The sequence below is a fragment of the Aquarana catesbeiana genome, linkage group LG10, assembly GCF_042186555.1.
Source record: "Aquarana catesbeiana isolate 2022-GZ linkage group LG10, ASM4218655v1, whole genome shotgun sequence".
Classification (NCBI taxonomy): domain Eukaryota; kingdom Metazoa; phylum Chordata; class Amphibia; order Anura; family Ranidae; genus Aquarana; species Aquarana catesbeiana.
This window is the reverse complement of record NC_133333.1, coordinates 56828355-56849568: the sequence shown is the minus strand read 5'-3', so window position 1 is coordinate 56849568 and position 21214 is coordinate 56828355. Positions and strand designations below refer to the sequence as shown.

Here is a 21214-nt window from a genome sequence, read left to right as displayed (position 1 = left end):
TGGTATAATGTGAAAGATGATGTTACGCCGAGCAAATAGATACCTAACATGTCACACTTTAGCCACTTACGGACCGCCCGCCATCATTATACGGTGGCTCTTTGAAGTGGAATATCATTGTTATGGCAGCGCCGCAGCAGCTAGATTCCATAACACCGGTATCCACTTCTTCAGCGGGCGGTCCACTTTCAGATAAAAGTGGTCTCAATGGTGGATTCGCCACGAGATCACTTTTATCCTGCCACGCTCCAGTGCCCTCCAGGGGGGGGCTGCACTACTGAGAGGGGGTCTGCACTACTGAGGGGGGTCTGCACTACTGAGGGGGGTCTGCACTGAGGGGGGTCTGTACTACTGAGGGGGGTCTGCACTGAAGGGGGTCTGCACTACTGAGGGGGGGGGTCTGCACTACTGAGGTGGGTCTGCACTGAGGGGGGGTCTGCACTACTAAGGGGGGGTCTGCACTACTGAGGGGGGTCTGCACTACTGAGGGGGGTCTGCACTACTGAAGGGGGTCTGCACTGAGGGGGGTCTGCACTACTGAGGGGGGTATGCATGTGTGTCCTTCAGGGGCTGCATACAGTATACTGAATACTTTGTTGTTCAAAATTAATATAAGTTGTTGCCTGGGTACTGTGCTACATGAGTGTGGTAATCTGTTGTTCAATGGCATTAGTTCATTTTTTGTGGGGGGGGTGTTTGCAGGGAGGGGGTCCATACAACATTTTGCTATGGGGCCCTGTGATTTCTAGTTATGCCCCTGGGCAGCAGCTAGCTTCCACAACACCGGTATCCACTTCTTCAGTGGGCGGTCCACTTTCAGATAAAAGTGGTCTCAGTGGTGGATTCGCCGCGAGATCTCTTTTATCAGTTGCGGGAGAGGGCCCCCCTCCTGCCACGCTCTGGTGCCCTCCGCGGGGTCTGCACTACTGAGGGGGGGTCTGCACTACTGAGGGGGGGTCTGCACTACTGAGGGGGGTCTGCACTGAGGGGGGTCTGCACTACTGAGGGGGGTCTGCACTACTCAGGGGGGTCTGCACTACTGAGGGAGGTCTGCACTACTGAGGGGGGTCTGCACTACTGAGGAGGGTCTGCACTACTGAGGGGGGGTCTGCACTACTGAGGGGGGGTTGGATCTACTGAGGGTGGGTCGGAACTACTGAGGGGGGTCTGCACTGAGAGGGGTCTGCACTACAGAGGGGGGTATGCATGTGTGTCCTTCAGGAGCTGCATACAGTATACTGCATACTTTGTTGTTCAAAATTAATATAAGTTGTTGCCTGGGTACTGTGCTACATGAGTGTGGTAATCTTTTGTTCAATGGCATTAGTTCATGCATCGCATTGTGCTAAACAATGCTTTGGACAGGAGGAATCACTCAAATAGTAACTTGTCCTTGTCCGAATACGCAATTAAATCTTCTTAAAGCACCACACACAGATGAGTACCCTACTCTGTCCCTCTCACCTGCCCACTTTAGCAACGCTCTTTGTCTTGGCAGGATCATAGGACATATATCAACTACCAAACAATTCATCTGCATTCAGAAGAAAAAACAACTTATACTCTAAACTGGAATTCCAAGACCAGACAAAAATTCACATACACATAAAATTATGCATTTCTCTCTATTAACAACAACTTTCCTCTAACTAGGTGTCCATCTTATGAAACTGCGAACAGTGGCGACCCCAAGGATTGCCACTGATCACAGTCCACAAACAGTCCATGAAACAGAGACAATCGTGGGAGAAGTGTTTAAACATGCTCTCCCTCCGATGATCTCTGCACTCTGAGAATCCTCACTGATCGACACAGAAATGGCCAGTCCATGAAGCTGCGATCTTAGCGCCTCACTGGCGATCCGTGTCAGAATTCACACCCCCAAACCCACCAGCTCAGAGGTGGAGAATCAGGTAGCGAAGAGGGAATCTGGGGGGATCCGAGGGGGGAGGAGGAAGATTTTTAACTTCTCTCCACCTCATCCAGACCCCAAATACAGCAACCATGTCCCCCTGTCATCGTATCCAGCAGCGACAATTTTATCACTGCCCAATAAACAGACATCTTGGTGTTTCTGTGAATCTCTGGTACTGTAATCCTGCAAAGTCTCATGAGATCCCAGCATCAGGGGCTGCTCATTGCACGAGGTGTTGTCATTGCACAAGGTGGGGTGCTTTCAACAAAGGTTCTAGCCTCCCCACCAGCTCTCTCTCTTTTTACCCTTGGTTGAACCTTTTCCTGTACAAGCAGGTGTGGGTGTCCTCCCTGAAGCCTCGGTCTCACAGTCTTCCTCCCCTACATCAGATATGTCTGGTGCAGTAGAGGCACCATGTCCCGATGCCACCTGGGAATCAGTCCCCACCACCCTCTGTACCTGTGCCTGTTGCCGAACAGTTATCTGCACTGATCTGCACATTTCATCGACCCAAATGTACCGACTCATTATAACTTCAGCAAGTAACAATCAACAAACAAACAGACATGGCAAGTCTACACAAAAATCCTTATTTTAATAACACCTTTTATCTGATTAATCCAAATTTTTAAACCTGGCCCGTAACACTTTAACTTCCTTATTTTAAACAAAACTCTTTCTGTGTTAAATTTCTGCTTAAAACCTCCTGTCTCGGCTATTCCTTTAAGGTCATTGTCCCAGATATACTTTGTAGTCAATAAATACATGACCACGAAAATCTCTCGCACGTATGCCATGCCGATAAAACTGTCCCAACATTCACGTCCCCTTTAAATCTCAAACAGCTCAGACTGTCACTTCCCGTTTTTTTAAAAGCACTATTTTCCTTTTTTTTTTTTTTTTTTCTTTCTGTATGTGTCAGTTTTAAAAACAGCTCATGTCAGTTTCTCTAAAAAATGCATTGAAAAAGCCTTGTATAATGCAAACCTTCTTTAACCGCTTGGCATCCGCGCTATAGCCGAATGACGGCTACAGCGCGGACCTGAATTCCCGGGAGGCCGTCATATGACGGCCTCCCCTGTGCACGTGCCCTGCGCGCGCCCTGCAGGGCGCGCGTGGAGCGCGCTGTGATCACCGAGTCACTGAGACTCGGGTGATCACCGATCTGTGTAAGGGGCCGGTCCCGGCCCCTTACCATGTGATCAGCTGTCAGCCAATGACAGCTGATCACATGATCAAAACAAAAGCTCTGTGATCGTTTTTTTTTTCTCCTCGCGCTGACAGTGCGAGGAGAAAAAAAAGCCGATCACCGGCTCAGCAGCAAGGGACATCGGTCCCGAAGAGGAGGAGGCAATAATGCCTCATATGTGCCTCAATTGTGCCAACAGTACCCACTGACAGTGCAACCTGACATTGCCACATCACAGTGCCCACAGTGCCCACCAGTGCCACGTATCAATGCCCATAAGTGCCACCTATCAATGCCTACAAGTGCCACCTATCAATGCCCACCATTGCCACCTAACAATGCCCACCAGTGGTGCCAATCAGTGCCACCTAGCAGTGTACAAGATCAGTGCCCATTATTGCCACCAATCAGTGCCCATCACTGCCACCCATCAGTGCCCATCACTGCCACCTATCAGTGCCCATTGGTGCCGCCTCATCAGCGTACATCAATGAAGGAGAAAAATTACCCTTTTAAAAAATTTTATAACAAAATATAAAAAAAAATAATTTTTTTTTTAAAAAATTCGGTCTTTTTAAATTTTTGTAACAAAAAATAAAAACTGCAGAGGTGATCAAATGCCACCAAAAGAAAGCTCTATTTGTGGGGAAAAAATGATAAAAATTTCATTTGGGTACAGTGTTGCATGACCGCGCAATTGTCATTCAAAGTGCGACAGCGCTGAAAGCTGAAAATTGGTCTGGATAGGAGGGGGGTTTAAGTGCCCGGTAAGCAAGTGGTTAATAAACAACTCAAATCTCTCTTTACCTTCTAACTTCACTTGCTTTACCTTCTACTAGGCATGAGCTTCGAGTTCGAGTCGAACTCATGTTCGACTTGAACATCAGCAGTTTGCCGAACAGCGAACAATTTGGGTATTCGCGGCAAATTCAAAAGCCGCGGAACACCCTTTAAAAGTCTATGGGAGAAATAAAAAATGCTAATTTTAAAGGCCTTATATGCATGGTATTGTCATAAAAAGTGTTTGGGGATCTGGGTCCTGCCCAGATGGGACATGGATCAATGCAAAAAAAGTTTAAAAAACGTCAGTTTTTTCGGGAGCAGTGATTTTAATAATGCTTAAAGTGAAACAATAAAAGTGTAATATTCCTTTAAATTTCGTACCTGGGGGGTGCCTAAAGTATGCCTGTAAAGGGGCGCATGTTTCCTGTGTTTAGAACAGTCTGACAGCAAAATGACATTTCAAAGGAAAAAAAGTCATTTATAACTACTCACGGCTATTAATGAATTGCCGGTCCGACAATACACATAAAAGTTCATTGATAAAAACGGCATGGGAATTCCCCACAGGGGAACCCTGAACCAAAATGTAAAAAAAAAAAATGATGTGGGGGTCCCCCTAAATTTCATACCAGGCCCTTCAGGTCTGGTATGGATATTAAGGGGAACACCAGGTAAAATGTTTTTTTTTAAATGGCGTGGGGTCCCCCTCAAAATCTATACCAGACCCTTGATATGGATTTTAAGGGGAACCCCGCGCCAAAATTTAAAAATAAAATGGTGTGGGTCCCCCAAAAAAATCCATACCAGACACTTATCCGAGCACGCAACCTGGCAGGCCGCAGGAAAAGAGGGGAGACGAGAGAGCGCCCCCCCTCCTGAACCATACCAGGCCACATGCCCTCAACATTGGGAGGGTGCTTTGGGGTAGCCCCCAAAACACCTTGTCCCCATGTTGATGGGGACAAGGGCCTCATCCCCACAACCCTTGCCCGGTGGTTGTGGGGGTCTGCAGGCGGGGGGCTTATCGGAATCTGGAAGCCCCCTTTAACAAGGGGACCCCCAGATCCCAGCCCTCTCCCCGTGTGAAATGGTAAGGGGGTACAAAAGTACCCCTACCATTTCACAAAAAAACTGTCAAAAATGTTAAAAATGACAAGAGACAGTTTTTGACAATTCCTTTATTTAAATGCTTCTTCTTTCTTCAATCTTCTATCTTCCTTCGGTTTCTTCCTCCATCTTCTGGTTCTTCTGGTTTTTCTGGTTCTTCCTCCGCTGTTCTCGTCCGGCATCTTCCTCCGCCGCGTCTTCTTCCCTTCTTCTCCTCGGGCCGCTCCGCATCCATGATGACATGGGGACAAGGTGTTTTGGGGGGCTACCCCAAAGCCCCCTCCCAATGTTGAGGGCATGTGGCCTGGTACGGTTCAGGGGGGGGCGCTCTCTCGTCCCCCCTCTTTTCCTGCGGCCTACCAGGTTGCATGCTCGGATAAGGGTCTGGTATGGATTTTTGCGGGGACCACACGCCTTTTTTTTTTCTACTTTTGGTGTGGGGTTCCCCTTAAAATCCATACCAGACCTGTAGGGTCTGGTATAGATTTTGAGGGGGACCCCACGTCATTTTTTTTTTAAATTTTGGTTTGGGGTCCCCCTGTGGGGAATTCCCATGCCGTTTTTATCAATGAACTTTTATGTGTATTGTCGGACTGGCAATTCATTAATAACCCCCCAGGTACGAAATTTAAAGGAATATTACACTTTTATTGTTTCACTTTAAGCATTATTAAAATCACTGCTCCCGAAAAAACGGCCGTTTTTAAAACTTTTTTTTGCATTGATCCATGTCCCCTGGGGCAGGACCCAGGTTCCCAAACTTTTTATGACAATAACTTGCATATAAGCCTTTAAAATTAGCACTTTTGATAATTCATGTTCGTGTCCCATAGACTTTAACAGTGTTCGCGTGTCCGAAGAAATTTTTATCCTGTTCGCAAGTTCTGGTGCGGGGGGTGTTCGGCTCATCCCTAATAGAGACACACTGAATCATTTCAGACAGTCAATTTTAGCTGGTCCGTTTGTTTTTAATAGAGAACCTGCATTATTAAATAATAAGCACAGCAGCAGAACAGATAGTGAAGAAAGCTATAGTTCAACTTAGCTTTTTCATTGCATCTGGTATTAAACTGCTATTGTGTTAGTGTTGAGTAGGGATGAGCCGAACACCCCCCTGTTCGGTTCGCACCAGAACATGTGAACAGGCAAAAAATTCGTTTGAACACGCAAACACCATTAAAGTCTATGGGACACGAACATGAATAATCAAAAGTGCTAATTTTAAAGGCTTATATGCAAAGTATTGTCATAAAAAGTGTTTGCGGACCTGAGTCCTGCCCCAGGGGACATGGATCAATGCAAAAAAAAGTTTTAAAAACGGCCGCTTTTTCAGGAGCAGTGGTTTTAATAATGCTTAAAGTGAAACAATAAAAGTGTAATATCCCTTTAAATTTTGTACCTGGGGGGTGTCTATAGTATGCCTGTAAAGGGGCGCATGTTTTCTGTGTTTAGAACAGTCTGACAGCAAAAAAAGGAAAAAAAGTCATTTAAAACTACTCGCGGCTATTAAGGCATTGCCGGTCCGACAATACACATAGAAGTTCATTGATAAAAACGGCATGGGAATTCCCCACAGGGGAACCCCGAACCAAAATTTTTAAAAAAATGACGTGGGGGGTCCCCCTAAATTTTATACCAGGCCCTTCAGGTCTGGTATGGATATTAAGGGGAACCCCGGGCAAATTTTTTTAAAAAATGGCGTGGGGTCCCCCTCAAAATCTATACCAGATCCTACAGGTCTGGTATGGATTTTAAGGGGAACCCCGCGCCAAAATTAAAAAAAAAAAAAAAACGGCGTGGGGTCCCCTAAAAATCCATACCAGACCCTTATCCGAGCACGCAACCTGGCAGGCCGCAGGAAAAGGGGGGGCGAGAGAGCACCCCCCGAACCGTACCAGGCCACATGCCCTCAACATTGGGAGGGTGCTTTGGGGTAGCCCCCCAAAACACCTTGACAGAAGAAAGAAGAAGCATTTAAATAAAGGAATTGTCAAAAACTGTCTCTTGTCATTTTTAACATTTTTGACAGTTTTTTAGTGAAATGGTAGGCCCCCTTACCATTTCACACAGGGGGGAGGGCTGGGATCTGGGGGTCCCCTTGTTAAAGGGGGCTTCCAGATTCCGATAAGCCCCCCGCCCGCAGACCCCACAACCACCGGCCAGGGTTGTGGGGATGAGGCCCTTGTCCTCATCAACATGGGGACAAGGTGTTTTGGGGGGCTACCCCAAAGCACCCTCCCAATGTTGAGGGCATGTGGCCTGGTACGGTTCAGGAGGGGGGGCGCTCTCTCGTCCCCCCCTCTTTTCCTCCGGCCTGCCAGGTTGCGTGCTCGGATAAGGGTCTGGTATGGATCTTTGTGGGGACCCCATGCCGTTTTTTAAAAAATTTTGGCGCTGGGTTCCCCTTAAAATCCATACAAAACCTGAAGGGTCTGGTATAGATTTTGAGGGGGACCCCAGGCCATTTTTTTTTTTTTTTTTTAAATTTTGGCCGGGGTTCCCCTTAATATTCATACCGAACCTGAAGGGCCTGGTATGGAATTTAGGGGGACCCCCCACATCATTTTTTTTTTAAATTTTGGTTTGGGGTTCCCCTGTGGGGATTCCCATGCCATTTTTATCAATGAACTTTTATGTGAATTGTCGGACCGGCAATTCATTAATAGCCGCGAGTAGTTTAAATGACTTTTTTACCTTTGAAATGTCATTTTGCTGTCAGACTGTTCTAAACACTGGAAACATGCGCACCTTTACAGGCATACTATAGACACCCCCCAGGTACGAAATTTAAAGGGATAGCCAGGTGGTCTGGTGAGTGTTACAGTCAGGGAGGACTGAAAGGCAGTCTGAGAGGACTAGGTAAAAGCAGTCTGAGATGGATGCAAAGTCAGTGTGGGAAGACTGTGGAAGTTTAGCCAAGAGGGCTGGAGTGCTTGAAGAGATGGTGCTGGGATCAGTAGCCACAGAAGGACTAGGACTTTGCTACACAAAGGGTCCCTGCCTGTAAAGGGTATTTCCTACCAATGTAACAATGCCAGCTGGTCCTGGGAGTTGTAGTGCTTCAAGCAAGTTTTGTGCTAGAGGAAGCTGAGGAGTGTAAATAGCTGTACAGAGAAAGATTTCCCTGAAAGTTCTACTAAAGTCAAGTGGGCATCCCATATTATCCTTCTCCCTATCCAAGTTAAACCCCTTAATAAAAATAAAAAACAAAGCACTGGACTGTTCCTTGCCTCAAGTGTGCTGTGAAGATGCGGTGTGCCTGGCTGTGCAGGGTGGGGGATCCCTTTCTACTTGCGGCTCCTTAGGGAGTGCACTACATAAATGATTTTTCAGGCGTAAAATAATATCTCTCTCTCTGGAGTCTATACTTCTCTTAATACAATTAATACGATTTTGCTCGCTTTGGAAACCGCTGATTGGCATTGCATGCTATTAGCAAGCTTATAATCTACCAGAAAACCCAGATCCTTCTTCCCACCATTATTCCCCCAGTTGTACTCCTCCTAGTATGTATGGTGCATGCATATTCTTAGCCCCCAAGTGCATAACTTTACATTTATCAACATTAAACCTCATTTGCCACATAGTTGCCCAATTAAACAATGCATTGAGGTTGGCTTATAAGTCGTAAACATCTTGTGAGGATGTTATTCCACTGAATAGCTTGATGTCATCTGCAAAGACTTAAATGGTACTTTTATTCCTTGACCCTACATCATTTATAAATACCGTATATTAAAAATAGAGTTGCACCGAATGGAAATTGCCGAAACTGAAAATGCAGTATGCACTTGGCCGAAAACCGAAATTGACAGTTTTTTTTAAAATATGTATGTTTTTATATATAATTGTATTATATTCAATGTTTTAATATTATGAATACGAATTTTTTGATGGCCATTATCGGCATTCCTTTAAATTCGATGTATGTCCTCACACTGGTCCCTTGCGTTTCCATTCTGGTGTTAAAAATCTAGCTTAACTCCTTTTTGAACATAGGTACCACATTGGCTTTATGCTAATCCAGTGGTACTATTCCCATCATTAAAGAGTCATGAAAAATTTGAAACAATGGCTTTGAAATGACAGAGCTCAACTCTTTTAGGATACGTGGGTGTATGCCATCTGGTCCGGGTTCTTTATTCACCTTTTTTCTGTCTAAATATTTCTAGACCATATGACTTTTGAGCAATTGTGGATAATTTGGGGCTTCTCTTTGTTCCCAGCCACCCAATGTAGATTATTTTGTAAAGGGCCTACATACTCAGACCTGGCCTTTTTACTGTTAATATATTTGAAGAATTTTTGGGAGTTTACTACAGTATCTTTTGCAACCTGTCACTGGTTTTGAATTTTTGCGGCCTTGATTTCCTTTTTACATATTTTTTTTATATTCTTTGTAATCTGCACTTCATCAGCAGCACTCCCAATGCCCTATCCCAGCTAAACCAATTTTAATATGGCTGCTGGGAACCCTTTCTTTTTATAATGAGGTGCCCAAGAAAGACCCCATTATTGGTCATTATAAGCCACCTGATCTAAATTCAGAGAGTAGAAAGCAAAAAATGAGGAGGTGCCCTCTTTGGAGTGAAAGACACGCTCAGCATCTGTAGTGTCTTCTATTTTTTAACACTTTTAGCATTTGTTGTTTAGCTTGTATTTACATTTATTTCAATTTCCGATTCATTCTGGCTTTCAAACTCTATTGTTTGTAAGTGACCTACCTATTTGCATGCAAATCATTTCTTGTTTTTCATGCTGCTTATAGCTATTTTTGTGGTCATTGGTTCCTAATGCAAATCCTACTGTAGGAGCACTGTCACTGTTTGCATTTCTGTTTTCTGCCTTTATTCATCCACAAGCCTGCTTTCAATATCTTCTAGGTTATGCGCATAATATGGGCAAGTATCAAGTCTTGAACAAGTGTTTTATAGCTATCTGGGAGACCACTGGGTAGGAGTGCTGCTACATAAAATACTTATTTTTTTCTCCTGTAGCTCGCAGGGTTTCCATCATTTCAAAGGAACACCTTTTAGAGCCCTGCATGTGCTAGTGTTTCATTAATTTACTAGTATAACTTCTAATTAAAGCTGAAAGATCAAAAAAGTAAAAGCCCTCCTTTGCAATGTGTCTGTTTCCACGCTGCAAGGATTAACTGCTCATTTATGTCTACGGGATCAAGTAAAGCAGTTTTATAAGCCTAATCTTCTGCTCCTGCAGGCTCCTCCATGTAGCTATGCTGCTCCCTGCGGCCTCTTCTTCCCTGCAATTTGGTAGTTGGATGCTTCTGATTTCATCAAGACAGATGAAGAGACCATAGCCCTGCATTGGACTTGAGGATGCCAAGGAAGAGTACTGCCTGAGCAAAATGGCAGAGTGGCCTGACGGAAGCCTCTCCTCAGTGCAAGACACATGAAAGCCCACATGGAGTTTGCTAAAAAACACCTGAAGGACTCCAAGATGGTGAGAAATAAGATTCTCTGGTCTGATGAGACCAAGATAGAATGTTTTGGTCTTAATTCTAAGCGGTATGTGTGGAGAAAACCAGGCACTGCTCATCACCTGTCCAAAACAGTCCCAAAAGTTAAGCATGGTGGTGGCAGCATCATGCTGTGGGGGTGTTTTTCAGCTGCAGGGACAGGACGACTGGTTGCAATCGAGGGAAAGATGAATGCGGCCAAGTACAGGGATATCCTGGACAAAAATCTTCTTGAGAGTGCTCAGGACCTCAGATTGGGCCGAAGGTTTACCTTCCAACAAGACAATGACCCTAAGCACACAGCTAAAATAACGAAGGAGTGGCTTCACAACAACTCCATGACTGTTTTTGAATGGCCCAGCCAGAGCCCTGACTTAAACCCAATTGAGCATCTCTGGAGAGACCTAAAAATGGCTGTCCACCAACGTTTACCATCCAACCTGACAGGACTGGAGAGGATCTTTCTCCATCTTTCCCCAAAAGACTCATGGCTGTATTAGATCAAAAGGGTGCTTCTACTAAATACTGAGCAAAGGGTCTGAATACTTAGAACCATGTGATATTTCAGTTTTTCTTTTTTAATAAATCTGCAAAAATGTCAACAATTCTGTGTTTTTCTGTCAATATGGGGTGCTGTGTGTACATTAATGAGGAAAAAAATGAACTTAAATGATTTTAGCAAATGGCTGCAATATAACAAAGAGTGAAAAATTTAAGGCGGTCTGAATACTTTCCGTCCCCACTGTAGATATATATAATGCTGGTTTGTTTTTTTGTCAGAGTATAGATCTATGTTTGTTAGACATGTGCAGAATGGAAAAATTATTTTAGTTTAGGATAGAATCGTTATGTTGCTAATTTTGTTCCGTTTATTCATTTCAGAATATGTTTAGTTTCATTTTATTTCATTTTGTTTATTAATTTTCTAACAAATTCCAATTTTCACATTTTTTAAACTATTTGAATTTGGATTGGTCGAAAAATGAATTTGAATTCTGTGCGAAGAATAGCTGGTTGTTAAGGAAGCCGGCCACTGCATCCTTAACAACTGATGACTCATCAACTGTCAGCGGGCTTCTCTGCCGAGAGCTCAAATGTAAACAAAAGAATTCCGGCAATAGAAAATTCAGAGAAAAAAAAAACAGCCAAAATCCATACCAGACCCTTATCCGAGCATGCAGCCTGGCAGGCCAGGAAATGGGGGGGCAAGCGAGCCCCCCCCCCGAACCATACCAGACCATATGCCCTCAACATAATGGGGTGCTTTGGGGCGGTGGGGGCCCTAATCACCCCAAAGCACCTTGTCTCAATGCTGATGGGGACAGGGGCTTCTTCCCCACAACTGTGTACGGTGGTTGTGGGAGTCTGTGGGTGGGGGGCTTTATCGGAATCTGGAAGATTCGGGGTCTTCCCCCTCATGTGAATCTGTATGGCCTACCCATTCACCAAAAAAGTGTAAAAAGCGAATAAAGGCACAACACAAGTTTTTGACAAGTCCTTTATTAAAAAATAAATATCCTCTGGTGTAGATCGATCGTCAATCATGATGCCTGATGCACTGCCGGAAACAGAAAAAAGAGAAAGAAAAACCCTCTCCAGCCTTGTTAAATGCTTCCGTGACTGCCTGCTCTGCTGACATTTCTTAAATAGCTAAGGGGGGTTCAACCAATGATGTCAGTGGGTGGCCCCACCCACTTGCGACATCATTGACCAAGCATGCACCCTTGTGGGAGTTGCTTTACATACAGAATTTTGTTTAGTTGATTAAAAAAATATATATTTATTTACATTTTAAGCATTTCAGTATATCATAAAAATGAAAATATATGAAAAACTATAGATTACTGTTTCTATAGTCTAAAATAATATATATATATATATTTTTTTTTTTCAAGAACACCCAACAGAAGAAATCTTGGAGAACATGAGAAACATAAACAGTTGGATAATGATCTTGGTTTTCAAATTATTAATCATTACAAATATTTTCTTCTGGTACCGTTTTGAAAGACGTATAACATTTTGCACATGTGCAAGCACAAAACAATCCCTTGATACAATGAATTTGAAAAATAGGATGCCATCCATCAATGAATATGCCTTTGAACCCACTGGTATGTGGACTATAGAACCATCAGGGCGTATTGGAAACCTCATAGGGCAATATGCAACACTTTATGCATTTGCGAAACGGCATGGACATCAAGCTTATATTTTACCCAGAATGCATTCAGCACTATCTAAGATATTTAAGATAAAGCTGCCAGTTATTAATCAGGAAGTTGCAAACCGGATACCATGGAAGACCTTCAGAATATACAATAACTGGATGTCTAAAGAATATTATAACATCTCTGGAGAGTTTGTTAAACTTTCTGGCTATCCATTTTCATGGACCTTCTATCATCAGCACAGAGAAGAAATTCTTAAGGAATTCACTTTCCACGACTTTATTAGAGAAGAAAGCAATGCCTATCTTGCTGATATACAGGGGAACAAAACTAACACCACCTTCATTGGCATACATGTCCGTAGAGGGGACTACGTTGATATTATGCAGAAGAGTAAGAAAGGTGTACTAGCAAGCAAAGAGTACCTGCAAAAGGCAATGGAGTATTTTAGAAGAAAATATAAAAACCCATTGTTTGTGGTTACCAGCAATGGGATGGATTGGTGCAAATCGAATATTAATAATTTCTTGGGAGATGTTTACTTTCTTGGGGATGGAAACGAGGGATCGCCTGCCCGTGATTTTGCTCTCTTGGTCCACTGTAACCACACAATTATGACCATTGGTACATTTGGCTTATACGCTGCCTATTTGGCTGGAGGTGAAACCGTCTATCTTACAAACTATACTTTGCCTGATTTCCCCCGTGGCACAGGTTTTAAATATGAGACTGTTTATCTTTCTGAATGGATAGGGATTCCTGCTAATCTTTCCCCACTTTTAAAAAAGGATTGATATCTCACTGAAAGGACAAGTAGTATTAAAGTAAACCTGTCACAAACTTCAATAATCTAAAAAAAACATACAGTACATGCTCACCTCTATGCTGCAGCATCAGTGGGATGCTGCAGCTGTCCCATATTGGCTGTAAGCCTGAGAACTAAGCAATCGCATGGCTGCTGATCACTCTGCTCTCAGTTCGCACAGAGCAGATACTGTCAGTCATTGCTCTGTTTTGCTCCTCCAGCTCTCACTGCAGCGTTTCTTGCAGGGGCGTAACTAGAAATATCAGGGCCCCATAGCAAAATGTTGTATGGGGCCCCCCTGCAAACAGCCCCCCCCCCCACAGCTGCCCTAGTGTCAATGCAGCCTGACCTGTGCCACATACAGCGTGACCTGTGCCCAATACAGCGTGACCTGTGCCCAATACAGCGTGACCTGTGCCCCATACAGCGTGACCTGTGCCCCATACAGCATGACCTGTGCCCCATACAGCCTGGTCTGCCTGTGCCCCATACAGCCCCACCTATGCAGAGGAAGAGGCAAGCCACCCGGATCAGCAGAGAGCGGGATTGTCCGCTGTAATAGCTTTCATTTGAATTTCCTGTCTTCCTGGGGCTCATCCTCACATAGCCCCACCTCATGGCCCAACGCCTTTGATGACGTCACATGTCCCGCATTGGATTGGCATTCTGTCTATCAAAGGCACCGGGCCAAAAGGTGGAGCTATGTGACGTGAGCCCCGCGAACACTGGAAGTTCTAATGAAAGCTCTTACATCGGGCAATTCAGCTCTCTGCTGATGCGGACAGCTTGCCTCTTCCTTTCCTCTCTCTTCCCCTGGCTGGGAGACTGTGCCGGCAGTGCTCTTATCCTCACTGGGCCCCACTCGGCTGTGGGCCCCATAGCGCTCGCATGGGTCGCTATGGTGGTAGTTACGCCCCTGGTTTCTTGCTAAAGAGGTGGTGGATGCAGCTGTCTATAGCACTCAGCCTCCCATTAAAAGGAAGAGCCAGCTGTCAATCAGGCAGCTGGGTGGATCCCAAAAATATTGTCAGTATCATTCCAGAGTCTGGAGCAACTTCTGCCACGTCAGCTTATAGCCCGCTGTCAGCTGAGTCTTGGTCATAGCAGTGCAAAAGTAAGAGAAGTATGACAAAAAATGTATGCCTTTGGCCATACCTCTCTTTTAATAAAAAAAAAAAATATATATATATATATATATATATATATAAACAGTGCCTAGTGAAAGTCAAATGTCAAAACAATCAGGAACTCCCAAGATACGGACAATTGAATTTAAATGTGAATCTTACTTTTCACACATACTGTTAGCTTTAAAGCCCTGGTACCCAATACATTGCCCACAGACTGTATGTGGTCTACTAGCCATCTATGTGGGGCCCGCGGGTTATTGGGCAGCAGTCAGATTGCACAGTGGCGGCGACCACAGTACAAGTAAAGTCCTGGCCTGGAGGGAGAAAGAGAGCAGCGTGGAAACAAGAACCTCATATAAATGGGATTTTAAGGGCAACATTAACAGAGAAGAAAATTAAAAAAATATAAATTTTATTTATACAAAGATTAAAAAGCAATTTTATACAAACAACAAGTATATACACAAAAAAAAAGGAAAAAAATGTAATACAATACAGAAGTGGCAAAAAATTATTGAATCCAACGCGTTTCGAAATAATTTTTATATAATCTTCTTCAGGGATAAATCTTTGCCATTATCTGAAAAGCACAAATGTAATATAAATATACAGAAATCTTACATACTTCAAACCATATAGGAATGAAAATAGAAAATATATGGAGAACTCACAAAAGTCATGATAGACATAACTGATTTTCAGCGAATCACCCAATGACTTCCACCGGATATGTAAAGGTCTTTTATCGTGCAAAAGAACCCCCAGATACTAAAATCCAAGGAGAGGCGCCAAATTACACCAAACGGAAAATCGCTTACGGGGACGGGGATGTGGAATCTGTGAAGGAGATACATCGTCTGTGGTCAGTATAAAAAAAACAAAACAAAACACAACAAACCAACCTTGCATCAACTATGCAATACTAAGAATATGAAAAATAAAATAGAAAAAATCTGAAAAAATATAAAAAAAAAAAATGATAAGTAAAGTCACCTAAAAAATGTCCCCCCCCCCCCCCCCGGGACCTCTTTCTTGGGGAAAAGTCTCTTTCTCTTTATTACATTGTTCAGCAACATTTTTTCGGTGACTTTACTTATCATTTTTTTTTTTTATATTTTTTCAGATTTTTTCTATTTTATTTTTCATATTCTTTACAAGTTTATGTTTCCTTTTTACTTATACTGATACAGCCCCATATTGGGTTAATTAGAACTAGATGTCTTGATACAATTTTTATTTTTTAATTTATTTTCTATTTTTATTTTACAAATAAATTCAAAAAAACCTTTTTTCTTTTTATAGGATGGGGAATTCCCCTTTTTCCACCTGTATTTGTCCAAATCCCCTCCTTTTTTTTGGCATTTGAAGGCATACAAACTCGCATAGTTGATGCAAGGTTGGTTTGTTGTGTTTTTTTTTTTTTTTATACTGACCACAGACGATGTATCTCCTTCACAGATTCCACATCCCCGTCCCGTAAGCGATTTTCCGTTTGGTGTAATTTGGCGCCTCTCCTTGGATTTTAGAATCTGGGGGTTCTTTTGCATGATAAAAGACCTTTACATATCCGGTGGAAGTCGTTGGGTGATTTGCTGAAAATCAGTTATGTCTATCATGACTTTTGTGAGTTCTCCATATATTTTCTATTTTCATTCCTATATGGTTTGAAGTATGTAAGATTTCTGTATATTTATATTACATTTGTGCTTTTCAGATAATGGCAAAGATTTATCCCTGAAGAAGATTATATAAAAATTAATTATTTCGAAACGCGTTGGATTCAATAATTTTTTGCCACTTCTGTATTGTATTACATTTTTTCCTTTTTTTTGTGTATATACTTGTTGTTTGTATAAAATTGCTTTTTAATCTTTGTATAAATAAAATTTATATTTTTTAAATTTTCTTCTCTGTTAATGTTGCCCTTAAAATCCCATTTACATGAGGTTCTTGTTTGCACTTTTTAGGGATGATGGCAATTTCTCACACTAATCTTTGAGAGTCTATTTATTTTATAGAGAGCAGCGTGGAAGCTGGTGATGGGTAAGTGATCAACAATAGCATGGAGGTTACCATTTCACTGCCCTGACCGTCAGTGCAGATGGGTGGTTAACACTTTCAATACTGTAGCACCCCTCTGACACCCCAAAGGCAGGACAGAACCTCCAGATGTCAGGGGCGGGCTAGCATTTCACCCCAGGGCTGATTCCATAGGTAAAATGTGGGGGACTGAGACAGGTTATTGGGTTAGGGGTCCGAGATACCATAGCAAATCACTTACAGACTCTCCAGATCCAGATCAATGTCCCAGTTCAGAACCTTTAAGCTGACTCGGCAACACTGTAAGCACATTCCCAATTTCAGTGCATCCTCCAAGTGAGTCACCAGGCCCTTCTGAGAGACCAACCTTCTTCCCAGCTCTCTCCAGCAAGAGGCCTCCCCTGGGTCTGCTCTTTAGCATAGCTTCCTCCAAACTAGGCAGGACAATTTCAGGACCACTTCAGCACATGTTAGGCCCCAAAAGAGGCTATTGGGCCTAATAGCAGACTCCATCCAGCAGCAGCTCCCTAGGCCCCTTTCCCTATATTGGATAACAAAAGGGCAGGGTAAATAAACCTAGATAGTAAAGAACATTTTACAGTATCAAAGTATTATGAAAACTGTATGCTTTACATCCAAAATGCTACAGTAACCTCACTATCTACTATAGCTCCCTGAAAACAAATAGCGCTCAAATCCTTACTCTGCTAAAATTTGGAGTAGTGCACATGGAAATAATGTTTAGAGCATGATATAATTGCCTAAATGGTACTGAAATATGCAGTGTATTGTTTAAAGATAATCTGCTTTTTAACTGTGATCTACACTGAAATAAATTCCCTGTTTTTGTAAAACTAGGTGCCAGCGCAACTGAGCATGATCAGACATGCAAACTATTCTCATTTTAGCTCCCATGGCTTTTTTACAGGGCTCTATAGTAAATACCAAAATTAGTGCTGGGCTAAAATGCGTTTTTGAGAGTGAAAATCAGTGCTATATAGTCCAATGCAAGTTTCAGCCATTGAGTCTAATGGTACAATTTTAACTTCCCCAAATAAATACTTTTCTTGTTGAGATGAAATGTATCTTTCTCTGAAATAAATTTTCCTTGCAACAATGTTGCTTCTAGTATTTTGTTTTCAAGAATGCTAGAATGTGGAATGTTTTGATGTTTTAGTAAAATATATTTTTCACTGTTACTTTCACTTGTTACTCTCCATCTTACAAAAACTTTTTCCCATCTTACACAGGTGTCTTTACAGACCACAAACAATACAATTGCTGATGCAAATTTAAAATGGGTCACAATTTTGCGGGTTTCTTATTATTCACAAATAATAATAATTTGAGCCCCAAAAAAATAGGATTTTTTACTTATCGTAAAATCTGTTTCTCTGAGTTCTTTGACAGACACAGCCTTCTTTATTCAGAACCATAGGTTATATCATCTCCGCAGGAGTAGGACTAGGCAGAACAAAAAAAAAACCCTGGCTACGCCCATGGGCTGTCCTCTGTCAGTAAATAACCTCCTCCCTGCTCTGGGTATTCAGTTTAGTAGCAAGCAGTAATAGAAGTATCAGAAAACTCCATAGAAGGATGGGTGCTGTGTCTGTCAATGATCTCAGAGAAACGGATTTTACGGTAGGTAAAAAATCCTATTTCCTCGTTCGTTCATTGACAGACACAGCCTTCTTTATTCAGAGCCACAGGGACGTCCCAAAGCAATACTGAACATGAGGGGTGGGACAGCGAAAAATCCCAAGGCTAACACAAGAGCCAACCAGGTAACAGGAGCTTCACACAGGACAAGCTGGGACCCAACCTGAATGTACCCCTTAAAGAGGGATTAGACCCTCTTAACAGCAGCCTGCAAAAAACTTGCGGCCAAAAAAGGCATCCGCAGATGCCAACCCATCCACTTCGTAGAATTTGTGAAAAATGTGCCACGAACATCTGAAGACAGACGGCCCAAGATGCACTAGGCACCCGAGAAGAATGCGCCGTAACAGGGAAAGCAGGAACCCGATTCCTGACAGAATAGCCCAGAGTCATCATCTGTCTGATCCACCCAGAAGAAGGTCGCAAAAGAAGCAGACAGCCCCTTTCTTGGCCTGTCCATGAGTACAGAGCCTGACCTCCAAAAGACTCAGTGGCTGGCACACTACCAAATCCCCCAAACCACATCCCGGGCAGATAAGCCAAGATGTGTTGCCAGGGACACAAGAAAGAAAACACAATGTCCTTGTTCAAATGGAAACCCAGGGACGGAACTATAGAAAAGGGCGAAGCACTGCCTAAACCTGGGTAAGGTGAACGAGAAGATAACGCCACCGTTTTCGATACCCTGCGAGCAGAGGTGAAAGCCACCAAGAGGCCACCTTCCGAGACAGAGTAAGCAGTGGAATCTCATGATATTTTGAGAGAGGGAGAGAGAGAGAGGCTTCTGGAGAACCGGAAACATCCAGTTCAGATTTCACGGTGGTAGAAGAAAACCGCACAGGAGGAAACAGACATCTAACCCCTTAAACAAAGGTACGCACCAGGGAGCGCAAGACCAGGGGATGCTGAAGACGACCACCCAGGCTGACACCTGGCCCTCGATGGTACTCAAGGCGCATTCCTGCTCAACCCCCCCGTAAATGGGGGTCGGAATTGGAGCCATCTAGAAAGAACAAGGATGAATGCCCGGTGATTCACACCAGGATATATGCGCTCTTCACATCAGGAGGTTAAAACCTCCTAAAAGATGGACTCCCTAGCCATCAACAGTGTCCGAACTGCCGCACCTGGCTCAACACAGCCAGGCCGTTAAAACCAGTGACTCTAAGGCAGGATGGAAGAACCGCTCTGGGACCATGGATTCTACCTAAGAGGCAGTCGACAAGGAATGCTGGCGACCAGACGCACCCCGGTCGGCGTACCCAGACCGACTGGACCCATCCAGGAATAATAGAATGACCGGAACCCCCGCAGCCGTAATCCTGCGTAAAAGCCACAACAGAAGCTGGAGAGGAGGAAAGGCATAGGGAAAACATCACTGGCCCCATGGGCCACCAGAGCTGTCAGAGCAACCTGTGAACTTATCAGAAACCCTGGTACCGTCCAGTTGAACCAGGACACCAAAAGAACTACCTCATGAGTGTCCCAACGGGAACAAACCCGAAGAAACAAGGCCCAGTGAAGGGCCCATCCGTGGTCCAACCCTCGCCAACTGAGGTATCTGCCTGTCAGTATTCCACTTCTGGAATGCGTACACCAGAAAAGGGCTGGACGAAATGTTCTGCCCACTGGGGAATACCGGCAACAGCCAGGGCCGCCACAGCCTATTTGACCCACTCTGGTGAAGGGCATAAGCCATAGTGGGTGCCTTGTCCGACTAGAACCGTACCGGGAGCCCCCGAAGTCGATCCGTCCATGATCCAGACCTAGCCTGATCGCTCGAAGTTCCAGGATATTACCTGGTAGTCCGGATTCCACCAGTGTACAATGACCCTGAGCAGAGCTCAGTCCCAGGACATCCTACCTGGACCGACTGGCATTGGTGGTCACCCTGTTCAATACAAGGGGAGAAAGGTTTTTTCCCGCCGAAGAACCAGAGAGCGAGCCATCAGACCAGGGAACCCTGGTTTCCTAACGCAGCTGAATCCGATTGTCCCGAGACCTCAGGCATTTGTCTCATGCCAGGATCTCCCTGAAGGGAGCTTGTATGGAACTGCGCAAATGGAATCGTTTCAAAAAAAGGTAGAAACCCTCAGACCCAACACCCACACGCATGTCCGTAGAGGGCCTACCTACCGGACAGAAAAATAAAAAACGCAGCATGCAACTTCTGGAGTTTGTTCAAGAGAAAAAAAAACACGCTGACCAGAGCTGAAGCTTGGGTTCAGATAATCCGACGTTCTGGAAGGGCCCAAGCAGACTTCAGATAGTATAGATGCCTACTGAAATCAGTCAAGGTCTGTATAGAAACTACATTGCCCCTCGGGGTAGTCGAGGAGTGGCAGAAGAAGATCGTCCAGGCAGCCAGGACTGCAAACCCCCACCGATACAACCATACCCGATCCGGGGCCAACACCTCGCAAATACCCGAGGATTGGTGGCCAGACTATGCACTGATCATGTGCCGCACCCACAGCAAAATGAAGGAAGCGCTGGAGTCAGGCACATAAGGGAATGCGTTAACAAGCATTTGCGATGTCGATAGAAACCAGAAAGTCCCCACGATGAAGGGATGCTACTGCCGTGCTAACAGACTCCATCCTGACCTTCTGTACCCACACAAGGCAGGTCAGGGCCTTAAACTGTTCCCGACATGGGAACCGTGACAACCACATTCTGCAGCAACGGAGCTTGCACATCCCCCCACGGAGAACAGCAAGCGGTCCGGCAGCAGACGCCCATTGGAAGTATTGACATCCAGGGTAGTCCCCAAAATACCTGTCTAAGCACCACTGAAGAGACCTTAGAAGCTCAGCAACAAGGGGAACTATGGCCAAGAGGCGTAGCTGACATACTGCAGTGCCTAGACCAATAGGTCCGGCAATGCAGCAAAGGCAGGGGGATTCCGCTCCCCTAAATAGTAACCTCACAGAAAG

The 21214-nt window shown here is 44.2% G+C and overlaps 1 protein-coding gene and 1 long non-coding RNA gene across 2 annotated transcripts in view; one reads left to right on the top strand and one right to left on the bottom strand.

Annotated features, from left to right (window-relative positions):
- The window catches only part of LOC141110705 (uncharacterized), a 167180-nt gene that overhangs the window by 35490 nt on the left and 110476 nt on the right, over nt 1-21214 (bottom strand). The window contains exon 5 of the long non-coding RNA XR_012236323.1: nt 16861-17160. This is a non-coding gene — a long non-coding RNA (uncharacterized lncRNA). The remainder of the gene's footprint in view (nt 1-16860; nt 17161-21214) is intronic.
- On the top strand, nt 12398-13449 carry LOC141110034 (galactoside alpha-(1,2)-fucosyltransferase 2-like). The gene has a single exon (XM_073601278.1). The coding sequence runs from the start codon at nt 12398-12400 to the stop codon at nt 13436-13438; it is 1041 nt and encodes a 346-aa protein (XP_073457379.1). The 3' UTR covers nt 13439-13449.

Coding starts and splice junctions, on each gene's coding strand:
- LOC141110034 (XM_073601278.1), top strand. CDS start 12,398: ATGAGAAACATAAACAGTTGGATAATGATCTTGGTTTTCAAATTATTA.